General features: G+C 40.0%; 1 protein-coding gene across 1 annotated transcript; it reads right to left on the reverse strand.

The window, feature by feature from the left end:
* Nucleotides 1-3553: 3553 nt before the first annotated feature.
* DYNLRB2 (dynein light chain roadblock-type 2) lies at nt 3554-12673 on the reverse strand. The gene is made up of 4 exons (XM_019753846.2): nt 12536-12673; nt 10339-10414; nt 4702-4869; nt 3554-3832 (listed from the first exon to the last, which is right to left on the reverse strand). The coding sequence occupies exons 1-4, from the start codon at nt 12536-12538 to the stop codon at nt 3789-3791; spliced, it is 291 nt and encodes a 96-aa protein (XP_019609405.1). The 5' UTR covers nt 12539-12673; the 3' UTR covers nt 3554-3788.
* Nucleotides 12674-14367: the final 1694 nt, after the last annotated feature.

Consider the following 14367-nt stretch of genomic DNA (forward strand, 5'->3'; position numbering starts at 1 on the left):
GCTCCACCCGTCCTCTACTGGGTGCTTCCCTTCAGTGATGAAGATTTAGTCACTCATAATGATAATAACGTGCAAATGCATTTTCAGCTATTTCATTAAGCTGGCCTTTCCAGGTTCATTATCATTAATATTTATGGTTTGGATATGAGAATGTTCCTCCAGAGATTCTGCAAATAGCTCTCCTATTGTTTAGGTAAAATTTCTAGCAAGTTGGTCTAAGGGAAAGCACCAGTGAGCTCAGGCTTGTACTGCTCCTAGGAAACGAGAGCTTTACCAGTGGTTTTGTATGGGTGTGACTCTTTTGGTACAGGTATCTTTTAAATAGAGATAATTAACTGTGTTGTTATGGGTCCAAGGGGGAACGTGGATGTCTCTGTCTGGAAGGCAGAGAGGGGTGGTACAAATTCTCCCAAGTTATATCTTCCTCTGACATAACTGGCTTTGATAAGTTCTACTTTTTGCTGCCACCGTCTCTGTCTCCAACAAAGCATTACAACTTCCTCTGGATGCAAAAGTACAGGCAGGACCACAGCAGGATTCCTTGCCCAGTGGGATGGAAGGGTCATCTTTCCCGGAAGAGTCCACACAGAGCCCTGGCACTTGCAATGGTGTCATCTGCGCTTGCCAGAGAGTTCCGACTGCTACATCTCAAATGGGGCTTGAAATTTCTGGCTGGCTCAGGAGGAAGTGGCTTTACCACTCAGTCATGCATCTGCCAATGAGCTCTGGGTGGGTTGGGGAACTATGGGGAGATGACAGATTTAGGTATTGGGATCAAATGTTACCTCTGTCACATTTTATAATAGTTAGCTAATCTGTACCTCTAAAAAATGATGTTTTTTTTGGAGGGTATGGAAGGGATCTCATAAAAGCATGAGCCCCTTGATCAGATCATAAGCACCAATTCATAGGCATGACCAGTCCAATACAAGCCCACATACCTGATTCCTGAAAGACACCTGACCTCTGGCTCAGGTGAAATCCTCACCTGTAAAACCAAGGGGTCTGATAGATGATCTCTGTGGTCCTCTCCTTCAATAATGCATTTCCCAGCTGTTTGGAGTCTAACAAGACCTTGTTAATGTTGGAAACTGTCAGCTGATTCTAAAGCGGTACCTGGGTGAGTGGGTATTATGGTAGGTATCACATAGGCTGAAGGATGAGGTTGGGTCCATGATGATGTGTCTAGTCTCTGAGTCATGGTGCAGGAGGAAGGGAAACACTTGTGACTAAGACCTGCTCTTTGGCTGAATTTCGTCTACTTACAGGCTGTATCTGGTCAAATCAGGAGGGCCTCAAGGGAGAAGGGGAGCAGGTGGCACTGGGGACTCTAGGGAGAGCAAATACAAATTTGATACCACCTAGAGGTGGAGAAGAGAGAACAAGGGGTTCTAAACACAGCGGGGAAAAAAAACTAGAGACACAACAACCAAATGCAATGTGTGACCCTCAATAGGATCTTGGATTTAAAAACAACAACAACAAAAGTCATAACTATTGGGACTATTGGGAAAATTTGAATATGACTGTATATTAGATGATACTGTATCAATATAAAATGTATTAAGTATGAAATTGGGGTTGAAGCAAGTGTAAAAAATTAAAAGTTCGTGAATGTGGGTGAAGCTTAGGTGCTTGTTCATTGTACTATGTGTATTTTTTGTACTCTTCTGCAAGTTTAAGTTTTTTAAAATAAAAAGTGTAGGAAAATTGCTCACAAGTCGGATATGTGCTATAGGATAGGTTTGCCGTTCCTATAATCGCTTTCTTCTGTGTTTATTCATCACACATGTGAAGAACTCAGTCCTGTTGTAATTTAAGCTCGTTTCCTCATTTGTTCTGTTCTCTCTGGAGACAGTCAGCATCCTTCGTGTAAATCTCGGGCTCAGCTGGCTTGATGATGTGGGGAATGTCGGGGCTGTTCCCAGAACTCATATTTATATGTGTTATGGACTCTCTCCTTACCACCCCAGTAAGTGCGATAGTTGAGTGACAGTGGTGGTGTAGCAGATGCCAGCACTTGTTGAGCACTTGCTCCGTCAGGCTGTTTAACTGCACTAGCTCAGCTGATTCTCACCGACAAATCTTGCTTACAAATGGCAGACCCAGAATAGGAAGAACCCAGGACATGTGACTACAAAACCTTGGTTCTTGGCTACCATTGAATGGCTCTCAGCCTGGAGCTCATTGCAATTACCTGGAGCGCATATTTAAAATATATAGGGGTGGGCCCCACCGCCAGGAGTACTGGGTCTGCTGTGGGGCTCAGACATCTGTCGCATGGATAGGCGTGGCTGTTTGGCTTCAGCCTCCCTTGTCTCTCTAGGCCTTGGGTGAGTGCCATCTGTGATCCGTCTCCTCTCCCATTACCACTTGCAGAGCAAACCCCTTCAACCTGAGGGATTTTCCTCAGCCCTTCCTTCCTGTTCAGACCCTGTCTGCTTGGGTTGGCCATCGTAGCCTCACAATATGCACGCTAGAGCCATGGGTGTTGTTGAACTAGGAAACTTACTGTGCCCATTCCTCATGCTTGGCTTGTTGCAGATGCATTGTGGGATCTCAGGTGTGGGCTCCTGTGGACCCCTGTGCAGGGTGATGTGTGCCTTCTGACCAGAATCCTCTGGGGAAGGAGAGGACAGAGGCACACAGAGGAGGAGCAGGCTGTAGCTGTATCTGTAATGTTTTATTTCTTATCGTTTGAATGAAATCTCATGGGAATTGTGATGAGCGAAAAAAAGTCAATTCCAAAAGGCTATGTACTGTATTATTACATTTATATAATCTTCTTGATATAATAAAATCATAGAAATGGGGGACAGATGAGTGGTTGCCATGGGTCAGTGGTTGGAGGGTTGGTGCTGAAGGTCACCACGAGGGACCTTGGTGGTGATGGAAACATTTTGTATCTAGACTGAGTCAGTGCCAATTTTTGCTTGTGATTTGTACTACAGTTTTGAAAGATGTTGCTGTAATAGGAAGCTGGGTAAAGGGTACACAGGATCTCTACGTCCTTTCTTACAAATTTCATGTGACTCTTCAGTTATCTAAAAATAAAAAGCTTAATTTAAAAAAAGAGGGTATAAGGTAAATATGGCAAAATATTTCAAATATCTTGGAAATCTGTTATATTTGTTGTATGCTTTTCATTATTTTCTGAATGTTCGAAATATCTAGTGAAAATAAAGCCCTTTGGAGTTTTATCTAGTCAGCCTTTGAAGTACGCACCCTTGCCCAACACCCGCCGCTGGGCCTCTCAGGCTGGAGTGATGGAAGCACCATTCCCTGGGAGCTTTGCTACGGATGGGAGGTGGTCCTCAGCTGTGGTGCTGACCCAGCTGAGAACCACCCTTCTGGCCTCTTACTGCCCTTATTTAACCTGGGAAAGCACCTAACACTCCTGGAGGGCTGGGACCTCCCTGGGAGTTCCCACACTGCTCTGCTCACTGTCATTGGCACGTTAACAACATGGGCAAAATTATACTTCCATACTGATTCTTGGTGACAGTTCTAGACTCAAAGAGCTATAGCAAGGAAGGCTGTCTTCTCAATAGAATCCTTCACTTTGTGTATTATAAGAAAAAGAGACACACATACCAGAATTTATTATATAGCTTAAATCACAACTTGACATTCAAAAGGGACTAAACGAGACATGCAGAATAGAATAAATGTAAAAATAGAAAAGAACGTCCAAAAGATCAGTTAGCTAGGAAGAGAATCTTAGTAATCATTAAAGAATCAAAGTGTTTACAACCTCGTGTCACGGGAGGGACTTGGCTGTAGCAGGGCTATTCACATGGATTCTGAATGACAATCAGGAGATATTCCTTATCTGTGGAAAGATATGGACAAAATTAATCCAGTCTAAAAATTAAATGTAATAAATGAGTACTGCAGCTAATCTGTGTTTCTCTTTGAAACATTTGGGCCTTGTGTGGACCAGTGGTTTCCCATCCTGGTTGCACATCAGAGTCACCTGTCAAGCTTTCAAACAATACCATTATCTGTGGCCCAGCCCCAGAGATTGTGATTTCTTTGGTCTGGGGTGGAGTCCAGGTATCAACCATTATTTCTGTAAAGCTCTCCAAGTGATTGTAGTGTGCAGCCAGCGTGAGCACACAGGCATGGAAAAGGCTTTATTTTATAGGTCATTCTGATTTTACAGATGCACTACGATAGAGAAGAGTGTTCTAGACTAGATTTAGGAGCCACGAGTCCTGTTTTACACTAATGTATACCAACAGTGTGAATATAATTTCTTCAAGGAAAGAAGTATTTTGGTGGTTGCCATCTTTTGGTAGGACAGGTGAATGGGAGCTCCCCACAGGGAGAGTTTAAAATCCTACAGGCCTTTGGGCCATCCTCTCTCTACTTTATCCCCTGGACGGGAGACATTTCTCCCATCTCCAGAAAGTCTGTGCTAAGTTCACTTAACATGAGACCTACATCTCCTACATTTTTTTGATTAGTAATAAACACACATAGGCAAAATTCCACTTCTTCAGAGATCACATTCAACGTTAATGTCACAAAAGTTTCAAGTTGGAATTTTCGGATTCAACAATCTGTCTTCATTTTCTAATTGAAGAACATTACGCATCATATTGCATATTAAAATCTGTACTGCTCGTTCTTGGAAACGAAGCTTTTATACACTGAAGTCGAAAGATGCCTTAAATATGAGATGAAATGCCAAATTACCTGGAGCGACCATGATTTCATGTTTCTTTGATCTGATCCTAAGAAAAGTTAAGTCGTTCTGAGGATCAATATCACGGACTGTGCTCTTGGCTTTCATTGTCAGTTGATGAAGAAGACCGGCATATTGAACAGTTGTCGAGTTGTCCAAGGTTGTTCTGATTGGAATGCCTGTTATGAGATTTCATTTGGGGTTAATTTTTTTTTCTGATTATAAAAGTAATATGCACATTGTAGAAATATTGGAAAATACTGCTAATTATGAAGAGGCAGAAAAAGTGATGGCTGATATTACCCACCGGCAACAATTGTATTTCCTTCTAATCTTTTTATCTTCACATGGATTTTAAAATACAGTTGGGTCAAACTTTAATTACGGATTTCACTGTTGCCTTTTCCTTCATTTAAATGACAGTATACAAGTTGTCCTTGTTGGTGACAATGTCATGAGCATTATTTCGAATGGCTGTACACTGTACTCTTTTATGGATGTATCATAATATAATCAATCCCCTAATGTTGGATTGTTAGGCATTGTTTTTGTAGCTAATGGTTTGATGAACATTTTTTGTGCACAGAACTTTTGGCAGTTGTAAACAATTATTTCAGTACTAAGTGAACATATTACTATACAAAATACAATTCCCCAAGTGTCCTGTCTATAGCAAGTCTGCTTTGAAATGCTTGGTTTGTGACGTTGTGCTAGTTTTCTCCCCTGAGGCCAGAATTAGAAAAGGGTATCATTGTACAGGCTAGAGAGTATATGAAAAGGGATTTTCAAAATTTCTTCGTAACATACAGTATTTAGCAAGCCTTACATTTTATATTAGAAAATACAGTAACAAAAAAACTGTGGATTTCCTGGGCCTTTCCTGGTTTGCACTCATTCTTGGTTTAAGCATTATTAAATTTGGCTACTTGTGTGCTCTATTATTCCATTATACGAGTTTAAAACAGAACCTATTAATTTAACTGGAAAAATCTAGCCAGACAAATATACAAGTATAATTCAATTCAGTTGAAATCAATCTAGCTCAATTTGGGTCCCTTAGTGCTCAGTGCTTAAGTAACAGGTGCTGTGCTATGTATTTTACATATATTGTATCTAATCAGAGGTGGCCTTCACATTATTTCGAGAACTACCATAGATAGCCAGGAAAGTCAAGGATTTTATTTGCAAATGTGTCTTTAATTTAGGGGACATAGGAAGGTGAATTTGGGATCGCTGTCAAATTCTTCAGGTCCCTGAATTAAGGCCAATCAATAAAAGAAGCGAATGTGTCTCTTGGTTTCCCCTCAGAGAATATCATTCCAGAAAGTGTTAAACAAGACGAGCACCTCAAGAGTGGAACAGCATTACAAACCTAGCATTTTACCAGTTTTTCATGAAACTCTTTGAGAGCCTCAATTCTGACTTTGAAACAGGATCATTTCTTTCTCTGTAAAGAAAATTGTTAACTGCATAATAGGTCTTTCTAAACAATACAAGAATAATATTTACAGGAAAACCAATTCAATAAGTAAGTCTTTATCTAAAACTTGTTAATTTCTGTATTATTATTTGTTGGCCCAGTTCTGTCTTTCACACCTGATGGAACATCACAAGGCATGTGTCTTTCACAAGCAGGAAAGTGAAACGTAGCAGGCACTCAACCTGCTAAGAGCACTTTTTGATGACTAGTTTTATTTTGCAGCTTGAGTTGTGACTACCTGCATTGAATCTGCATTGCTCAGTGTCAAAACAAGAAATACAACCAGAATAAATTATTTAAAATGGAGATGACAAGATTATGAATCAGATGCTCAGGCCTATTTAGTTAGTCGATTCATGATCCAAGTCAATAAATTAAACAGCTAGCCTTTCTGAATAGTTAGTGCACACTGTGGAAACTCGGGGAGTTTCTTGTATCCCCTGCAGACATTTGAATAAAAGAAATCAACAGATATTTTTGGAGCTCTTGCTTGGTACCATGCAAGGTAATTAAAAAATAATTTATTAAGGAGTAATTTTAGCACATGGTATAATATTCATCCACTTCCCCTTCTGAGAAGTAACCACTGCTCCTGGTTTCTTCGGTATCTTTCCAGAGATATCCTAAGTCTATTCAAGTATGTTTGTGTTTTTTATTTTAATTGTATCATTCTCTATTCTGTATCTAATTTTTTTTTTATTTAATATACTTGGGAAATGGTTCCCCTCAGTACACAAGGCTAGGTCATTCACATTAATGATGACGTAATAGGACTGTCGAATGGATGCTTCGTAATATGCATAACTAATATGTTCCCCTGAAGGGCATTTAGACTGTTTCCAATCTTTGACTCTAATAAACAAGGCTACAGAATATGTTTTTGTACATGCCATTTCACATTTGCATGTATGTGTAGGACAAATCCATAAAAGGGAACTTCTAGAACAAAGACTATGAATTTGATATTGCTGAATTTACCGCACTACTTTAAAATATGACTCTTTATGATCTTAGTAAGCTGGTACTCTTCCATTGTATATTTGTACTTCGGTTGATAGATTGTATTTCAAAAATAAAAGGAGTTGGCTGGGTGGCTGATAAAGTCTAATGAAATTCAAATGATAGATTGTTAGAAATGTCAAGAATATTTAAAATTGAGAGCCTACAGAAATCAGGCTTATATACATAAGAATAGATGACAGAGGTGACTGCCTGGGAAATAAATATATATATATATATATATATATATATATATATATACACACACACACACGCCAGTATCTAATTCAGTGATCAGTGCTGTAATATTATAAACAATGAATGGTTTTATAAATGGGAAACCAATGTTAACAATCTACTCTAATAAAAACCTATACTACTCAGCATTGGGCTAAATTGATAAATTTTCTTTATTGTCATGAATAGGAAGTCTATGTTTCAATAATGGCGAAACCAAAAAACTCTATTTAACATAATGTATGATGAAATTTAAATATATAAACACGGTAGCAGACCTGCCTAACCACAAGTAAAACCTGAAAATATATTAAAGTGATTTGCCTAGAATTAGTGGACTAAAACTACTAGTAGAGAACAAGAACACATAATCACCATCTTAAGTAAATATTTTCGGTATCAAATTTCGTGGGACTTCTGAAAGCTACAAAGCTGAACTGCAATAAATGGCACTTTTATCTAAAACTGAGTAGGTTGTTGAAATGGAGAGTTTTATTATATTCTGGTCACACAACTTATACCACATGCTATTAATAAACATCCTTGTCATACCCTCTGGTTAATAATCTGACCGTAAAAAAATAAGCCCCTCATTTATATTTTTGGGAAAAAAGGTTAATTTGGATTTCAGAAAAGTGCCCTGAATCCTAATACAACCTTATTATCCTACTAGAGGTTAATTAGAAGTTAATGGGTATTAAAAATATTTTGTTGCCTTTGGATAAGGAAAGTGTTGAGAAGCCTCAGGAAAATAAAGTAAAACTCACTTTTAATTCCACCACTCAGTGCTAATCACCATAAAATATCCCAGCCTTCCCCACACCCATATTTAAGTGTATATGTGTCTGGATATATTTATGATTAGAAAATGCTGATTACTGCTTTCTTCCCTGCTTTTTTCATCTAATATTGTGAGTCGTTTCCCATGCCTCTAAATAGTCTTCAACATTTTAAATAAATAGTTCCTCAAGTAAATATTACATAATAAACTAAAACATTTCCCTCCTGTTGGGATAGAGTTAGTTGCCTATTTATTTATTGCTATTCTATATGACGCCTCAGTGAAGATCCTTTGTACCTAAATCTTTTCTTCATTACTTCTTAGGATAACTCCCTAGGAATGGAATTACAGAGCAAAGAGTATGGATATGTTTCAGATATTTGATGCATATTGCCAGGATTACGTACTTGAGACTAAGATCTTCCAAAGGAACACATTAGGTGAGTTGTCCTGGATGTCACAGGTGAATATACCTGTACTGGGTTGAATAATGTTCCCCTCAAATTCAGGTCTACCCTAAACCCCAGGACGTGGCCCTATTTGGAAATAGGTTCTTTGCAGATATAATTAGTTAAGATGAGGTCATCCTGGATTAGGGAGGACCCTAACCCAACGACTGGTGTCCTTATAAGAAGAGAAAACAGAGACATGGAGAGGAGAATTCCACATGACGAGGGGAGCAGATTGGAGAGATGTGTCTACAAGCCAAGGAATGCCAAGGATTGCTGGAAACCACCAGAAGCTGTGAGACAGGCAAGGATGGATCTTCTTGTAGCGCCTCCAAAGATAGCCTGGCCCCGCTGACACCTTGATTTCAACTTCTCAGCTCCAGAAATGAGAGAGAATAACTATCTAATCTTTTAAGCCATTAAGTGTGTGATACTTGTTACCACACACCAAAAGAAATGACATCATGCAGATAACCCATCTTAGGGGGTGTGACCGAGTTTATGCAAATACCCTGAACTAAAATCAGTTCAACCAGAACCAAGCGCTGAGGTTGGATTGCTTCCTGGAAATATTAAGCATAGCTCGTGACTTACCTGTAAGGCTGATCTTAAATCCATTCCCTCCTGATCACTCTAGCTGGGTGAATGTATTATATTCATTTGATGTTGAGTTAATTTTAATTTAATTTTATTATTTTGTAAAACATCAAATGTTTTATCTATACAAATCAATTAAAAATTCCCGCATTCTCAGAATTATTTATTTATAATTCTCTTAAGTGTTGGATATTGCGCCGGTACTTGACAATTATTATTTCACTTAATTATCACAACCATCAGTAAAGTAGGTTATTTTCCATTTTTAATGATAAGGGAATTGAAGTTCAGAGTTTAAACAGATTTTCAGTTGGTAGTTGCTCAATAAATATTCACTGATGGATTTGCTCCAAAATAGTGATTAGCTGTGAGACTGTTGCCAATCCCATAGTGGCACCATGATTTATGTGAAGTAACTACTCTTATTTCAACTAATATTCTGGGATTTGTGGCACCTCTGGCCCTTCAAATGAAACCAGCAAGAGTCTTTAAGAGGCTGCCATAGCTGAGCATGGAGCAGCGTGCCAGAGAAATGCTTTGTGGATTAATAGGGACTGTGGAGTGAGAGCAAGTTTCAGGTGTAAGTATACAGATTTCATAGGTGGAAATGTATTGGCCATTCTTATGCTATAGCCGCAAAGACTATACTGTAAATTACATTACAATTCTCAAGGATTTTATTAAATATGGTACAGGAACACTTTTGTTTAAAATGAAGACTGAAACTCTGTACCCTTTATGATGTTAAAACAAAACCAAACTACCAATGATGATAGTCCCCCAATCTTCAACATAAAAGTTTTACTGGTACTCCTGAAATGTTAGAGTTACCTAAGCTTTAAAAATTAGACAGCGTATAGTGTTTCTTAGGAATACACAGACATTTTTAGACACGTCTTATTCATATTTCTATCCCTACATCTTAGCAGAATGCTTGGCATGCAACAGATACTCAATAGATGTTTGATAAGTAAATGTTATAGCTAAAATACACAAAATATGCTTTTTATTTCAAAACCTGAGATGCCTATCTTACGGATTGGCACAGCAAACAGGTTCTTGGTTGGCTTCTGCACGTCAAGAAGGCAGCCTGTGATGTATTTACCTTCTGCATTTACAACCATCGTTCCAATAACTCCTTTATGGCTCTGTATCCTCTTTAGGGTTTCCTCCACCTCGGCCTGGAAGAGATCAGGATGACAATTAAGCAAAGGGGTCTTTGTGGTGACCCCAATCCTAAAGAGAAAGATGTCCAGCAAGACCCCTCCTCACCTATCTCCTTAACCTAAGGTACTGGGTGCTATAATCTCAAGCTTTGAGAAGAGAGCTTTGAAACTGTCAAGTGCCACATAGAACCCTATACAAGACCCCCAATATACAACCCTGACAAATCTCTTGGCCTGAACTCATCTAGAGACAGAAAGCTTATTGCCTCGTGAAAGCACACTCCATTTTTATTTGTCTCTACTGGAAAAGTATTCTTGACATTGAACAGAAATCTGCTCCTTATCATCTTTCTCTCATTGATCTTTCTGTATTCATATGAAAAATTCCTTTTCTACATTATAGTACTTTAAATATTTATAAAGCTATATCGTTGCCATCCTTTGTCTAAAAGTATCCCTTAATGAGAAATCTTACTTTCAGTCCTAAATGTTTCCTAATCGGGAGTTCAGATGATTAAATTCAGGATATTCTGTAAAAATGTATTCCAGGATTCTCGGCAACTCTAGCCTGGGTCTCAGTGCAAATTGAATGTTCAACCATGAATGATTATGTTGGAACCCCCATTATTGGGTTTTAAACTCAGTTTTCTGAATGAATCTTATGCATAAACTATATTGTATCAATTTTCTTTCCTTCTACAAATGCTACAATCAAGAATAATCTTTTTCAAACCTGCATGTTGTTCAGAACTGAGTGATCAGTGGATATTCTGAATTCAAAGAATATTCTGCAGAATCTCTTGATGAGGGTTTGTGGTATTTTTCTTCCCAACATTGTACAGGCAAACATTATGTTACTTTAGTCAAAAGGGTTTTTGTTTGCACCTAATGTAGACAGGAAAACTTATTTTGTCTTTTCTTACCACTAGAGCGAGTGTTTTCTGAATTTCAGGCATTTATGTATTTGATTCATGATTTTTGCCATTACGAATACCATCTATGTTATTTATCTAGTACGTTCTTTAATGATCTCACTGCTCAATGCTTAAATAAAAGCATTTGAAAAAGAAACTATACGTCACTACCACAAATGGAAATCTGGTATCATTTGTTGTAAACAGAAATAACCATGAAAAAAGGGAGGGGGGAGAGAACATATTATTTAATTCTACCCTAATGAAATTGCTGAGCCTGATGTCTGTACTTTAGTGAAAAATCGAAATTACTAAATGATAGCAGTATTAATGACCTAATAGTGCCAGAAACTTTCTCCTGGATATAGTCTAAAGGATGGGGAAGAAAATCAAATGAAAGAGGAATAACTTTCTCAGATGTGATTCACTCTGTTATTTGGTATTTCTGAGCCATCTTACGTAGCAACTAATGTTTGTATCTCACTTTGGGAAACATTGCTCTAAAGCATAATAGCTGCAGAGGGGATTAATAATTTATTACATTTTTTGCCACCTTCAAGTGACCACAGCTCCTTACAACCACTGCCCTCATTTATTTTTTCTCTTTTCTCTCCCAAATGCCTCTCTCTGCTCTTCCCAGCCTTTCCCTCTTTCCCAGTTGTTTTCTCCTTTTGTGATTTCTGAGCCCTCCTGCTACAATAACTCGACCCACATCCTTTTCATTCCTCTCTTAAAACTCGTTGCTTTCACCTTGCTTTCTTCAAACTTTCCCGTCTTCACTTTCCTATTGATTGATTTGATTCATTCATTTATTTACTCACTCACTCTCTTTCCTCCCTTTCCTCTTTGTTTTCCTGCCTTCTCTCTCAATATCTCCCTTTCCCCTTTCTCCATTCCCTTAGGCTGCTTTTCCCATCTCTTTCTTCCCCTTCAGGGTGATTTTTCTCTTTATCTCGCCCCTCCCCTTTTCAAACTTCCCTTGTTGTCGAAATGTCTCATGCCCCACAGGATCTTTCATCTCTTCAATCTCTCTTCTCTTTCTCGCTATCTTCCTTCCCTCCCCAAGTACCACCCCTTAGATATCTTTCCCCCAAGATAGCTTCCCCATCTAGACATCGTCCCCGCTTCCATGGTCACCGTCTCGTTCTTCCAAGGTCTCCCTGTCGCCCCTCCAAAAAGCTTCTGGAGCCCACAGCCTTCGCTGCGGACACCCCAGATTTACCATCACGCGGGCGGCGAGGCTCTGGGCTCAGTCCGGCGCCACAGCTGCCCGGGATGTCAACAACGCTTCCAGCCGTTGCTAGGAGACGGGGGAGGAAGTGACCTCCCGGAAGCGTGGGTACCCGCGCCTGCGTGCGCAAGGGTCTGGCAGTAGCCAGGACGGCTTTTCCGCCCTGAAGTGGCCTGGCTCCTCCCGGCCGCCGTAGGAGGTGGTTGGGGCCCGTGGCTCCCAGCGCACACCTGGGTTTCCCCCAGGCCCGCGGTGCGGGGGGGCCCAGGAGCGGAGAGGTGCCTAGGCCGTGCTCCGGGTCATTCGTTCGCTCATTCATTCATTCCTGGAGGTACGCCTTGATGTAACAGTCACTTCCTCATTCAAGACCACCTACCACGTGCCTGGCTCTCCTCTGGGCCCAGGGTACATTCCACCTGTAAATGCGACAAAAGAAGCAATACTCTGCGAGTGTGATACCTGCCTTGGCGCAGATACCCAGGGAGGGGATGGAGACCTCAGACTCGGGGGTTGAATAGACTCAGTTGCCTGTGACACTCTGCGTACTTCGTTTAGCACTCCTATGTGTACAGCGCTGATGGGTTTGTTCCCCCGCCCACTCCGTAGTTTTTTGTTTTTTAATTGAAGAAGAAATATATCTTAGCGTTGACTAGTACCATCATATATATGTTTGTTACCTCCCCATCCCCAGAACAGTCGGGTAAGCACCATCTTACAGCCTATATTCTCATCTAGTTGTAACACCTCTTTAGTGGTCTTCACTGAGTTGTAGTGTTGCTACTTATCAGTATTTTGGTTTAATCCATTTCTTTTGTGGTCATTATTTGTCAGCTGTTCTGAGTTTCTAAAAAATTGCAGGTGGTAGTGCTGGAGGTTCTGCAAATTGCCATAGAAGAGAGCTTTCCACTGGATATTTAAGGAACTGTTGGCGGAAAGGGAAGTTACAGATCAGTTAGGGATGTTTAGAAGTCAGTTGACCTTTTGAAGGGCATTGATGATATCTTTGTAGCCTGAGAGGCAGAGACCAACTATTGTGTGAAGCATAGTAGGGCGATTTTATGGCTGGAGTCACGAAGTCCTGGGGTTTGAAGAGGGCAAACATGAATTACTAGACACAAGCTGTAGGTTGGGAATGCTTCCCCGTAGGGACCATGCTATGACTCCCTATAATACTGATTCAGTTTGCGCTCCCATTTCCTGAAAGCTGCCTCATCAAACAAGGCGTGCTTATTGCTAGGAATGTCGACTATGATCTGAATGGGTCCTTGTCAGGGATGCTCTGAAACAATTTTGAACTTGGTGGTGATTTTGGACTAGATGACCCATTTTAACACGGAGTCTTTCATTTAATGACATTAAGTTATAGACAGAAACACTGAGAAGCTCTAGTTCTGCTTCAATTTCCTGCCCCCCAGAGGAGGAGATTCTGGTCACTGTCATACTCCTCTTTTTCATCCAAGAAACTTATGCTTCTTAAAAACCCAGGTCACAATAGCTAAATAGTCCCCCTTGTCACTCAACACCTGGAAGTCCAACCAACATAATTTGGAGTGGACAGCTAAGATTGTGGGAGTGGAGTCCGGGGTGAATGTGTGTGTGTGTGTGTGTGTGTGTGTGTGTGTGTGTGTGTACACAGATCTGGCTCTTGACTGATTGTGTATAGCTAACCATTGTAAGTACTAAAAGTATAGGTATTTACACTAATACTGGCTGAACTGTATAATGACTGATTTTGGGGGCTCTCTGGGTGTTTCTGATCAAGGAGATTCCTACTTGATTCTATAGCCATTTGTTTTGCTGATAAAAATCAATGGCAGTGCGCC

Source organism: Rhinolophus sinicus, linkage group LG11, assembly GCF_036562045.2.
Source record: "Rhinolophus sinicus isolate RSC01 linkage group LG11, ASM3656204v1, whole genome shotgun sequence".
In the NCBI taxonomy this organism is placed as follows: Eukaryota; Metazoa; Chordata; class Mammalia; order Chiroptera; family Rhinolophidae; genus Rhinolophus; species Rhinolophus sinicus.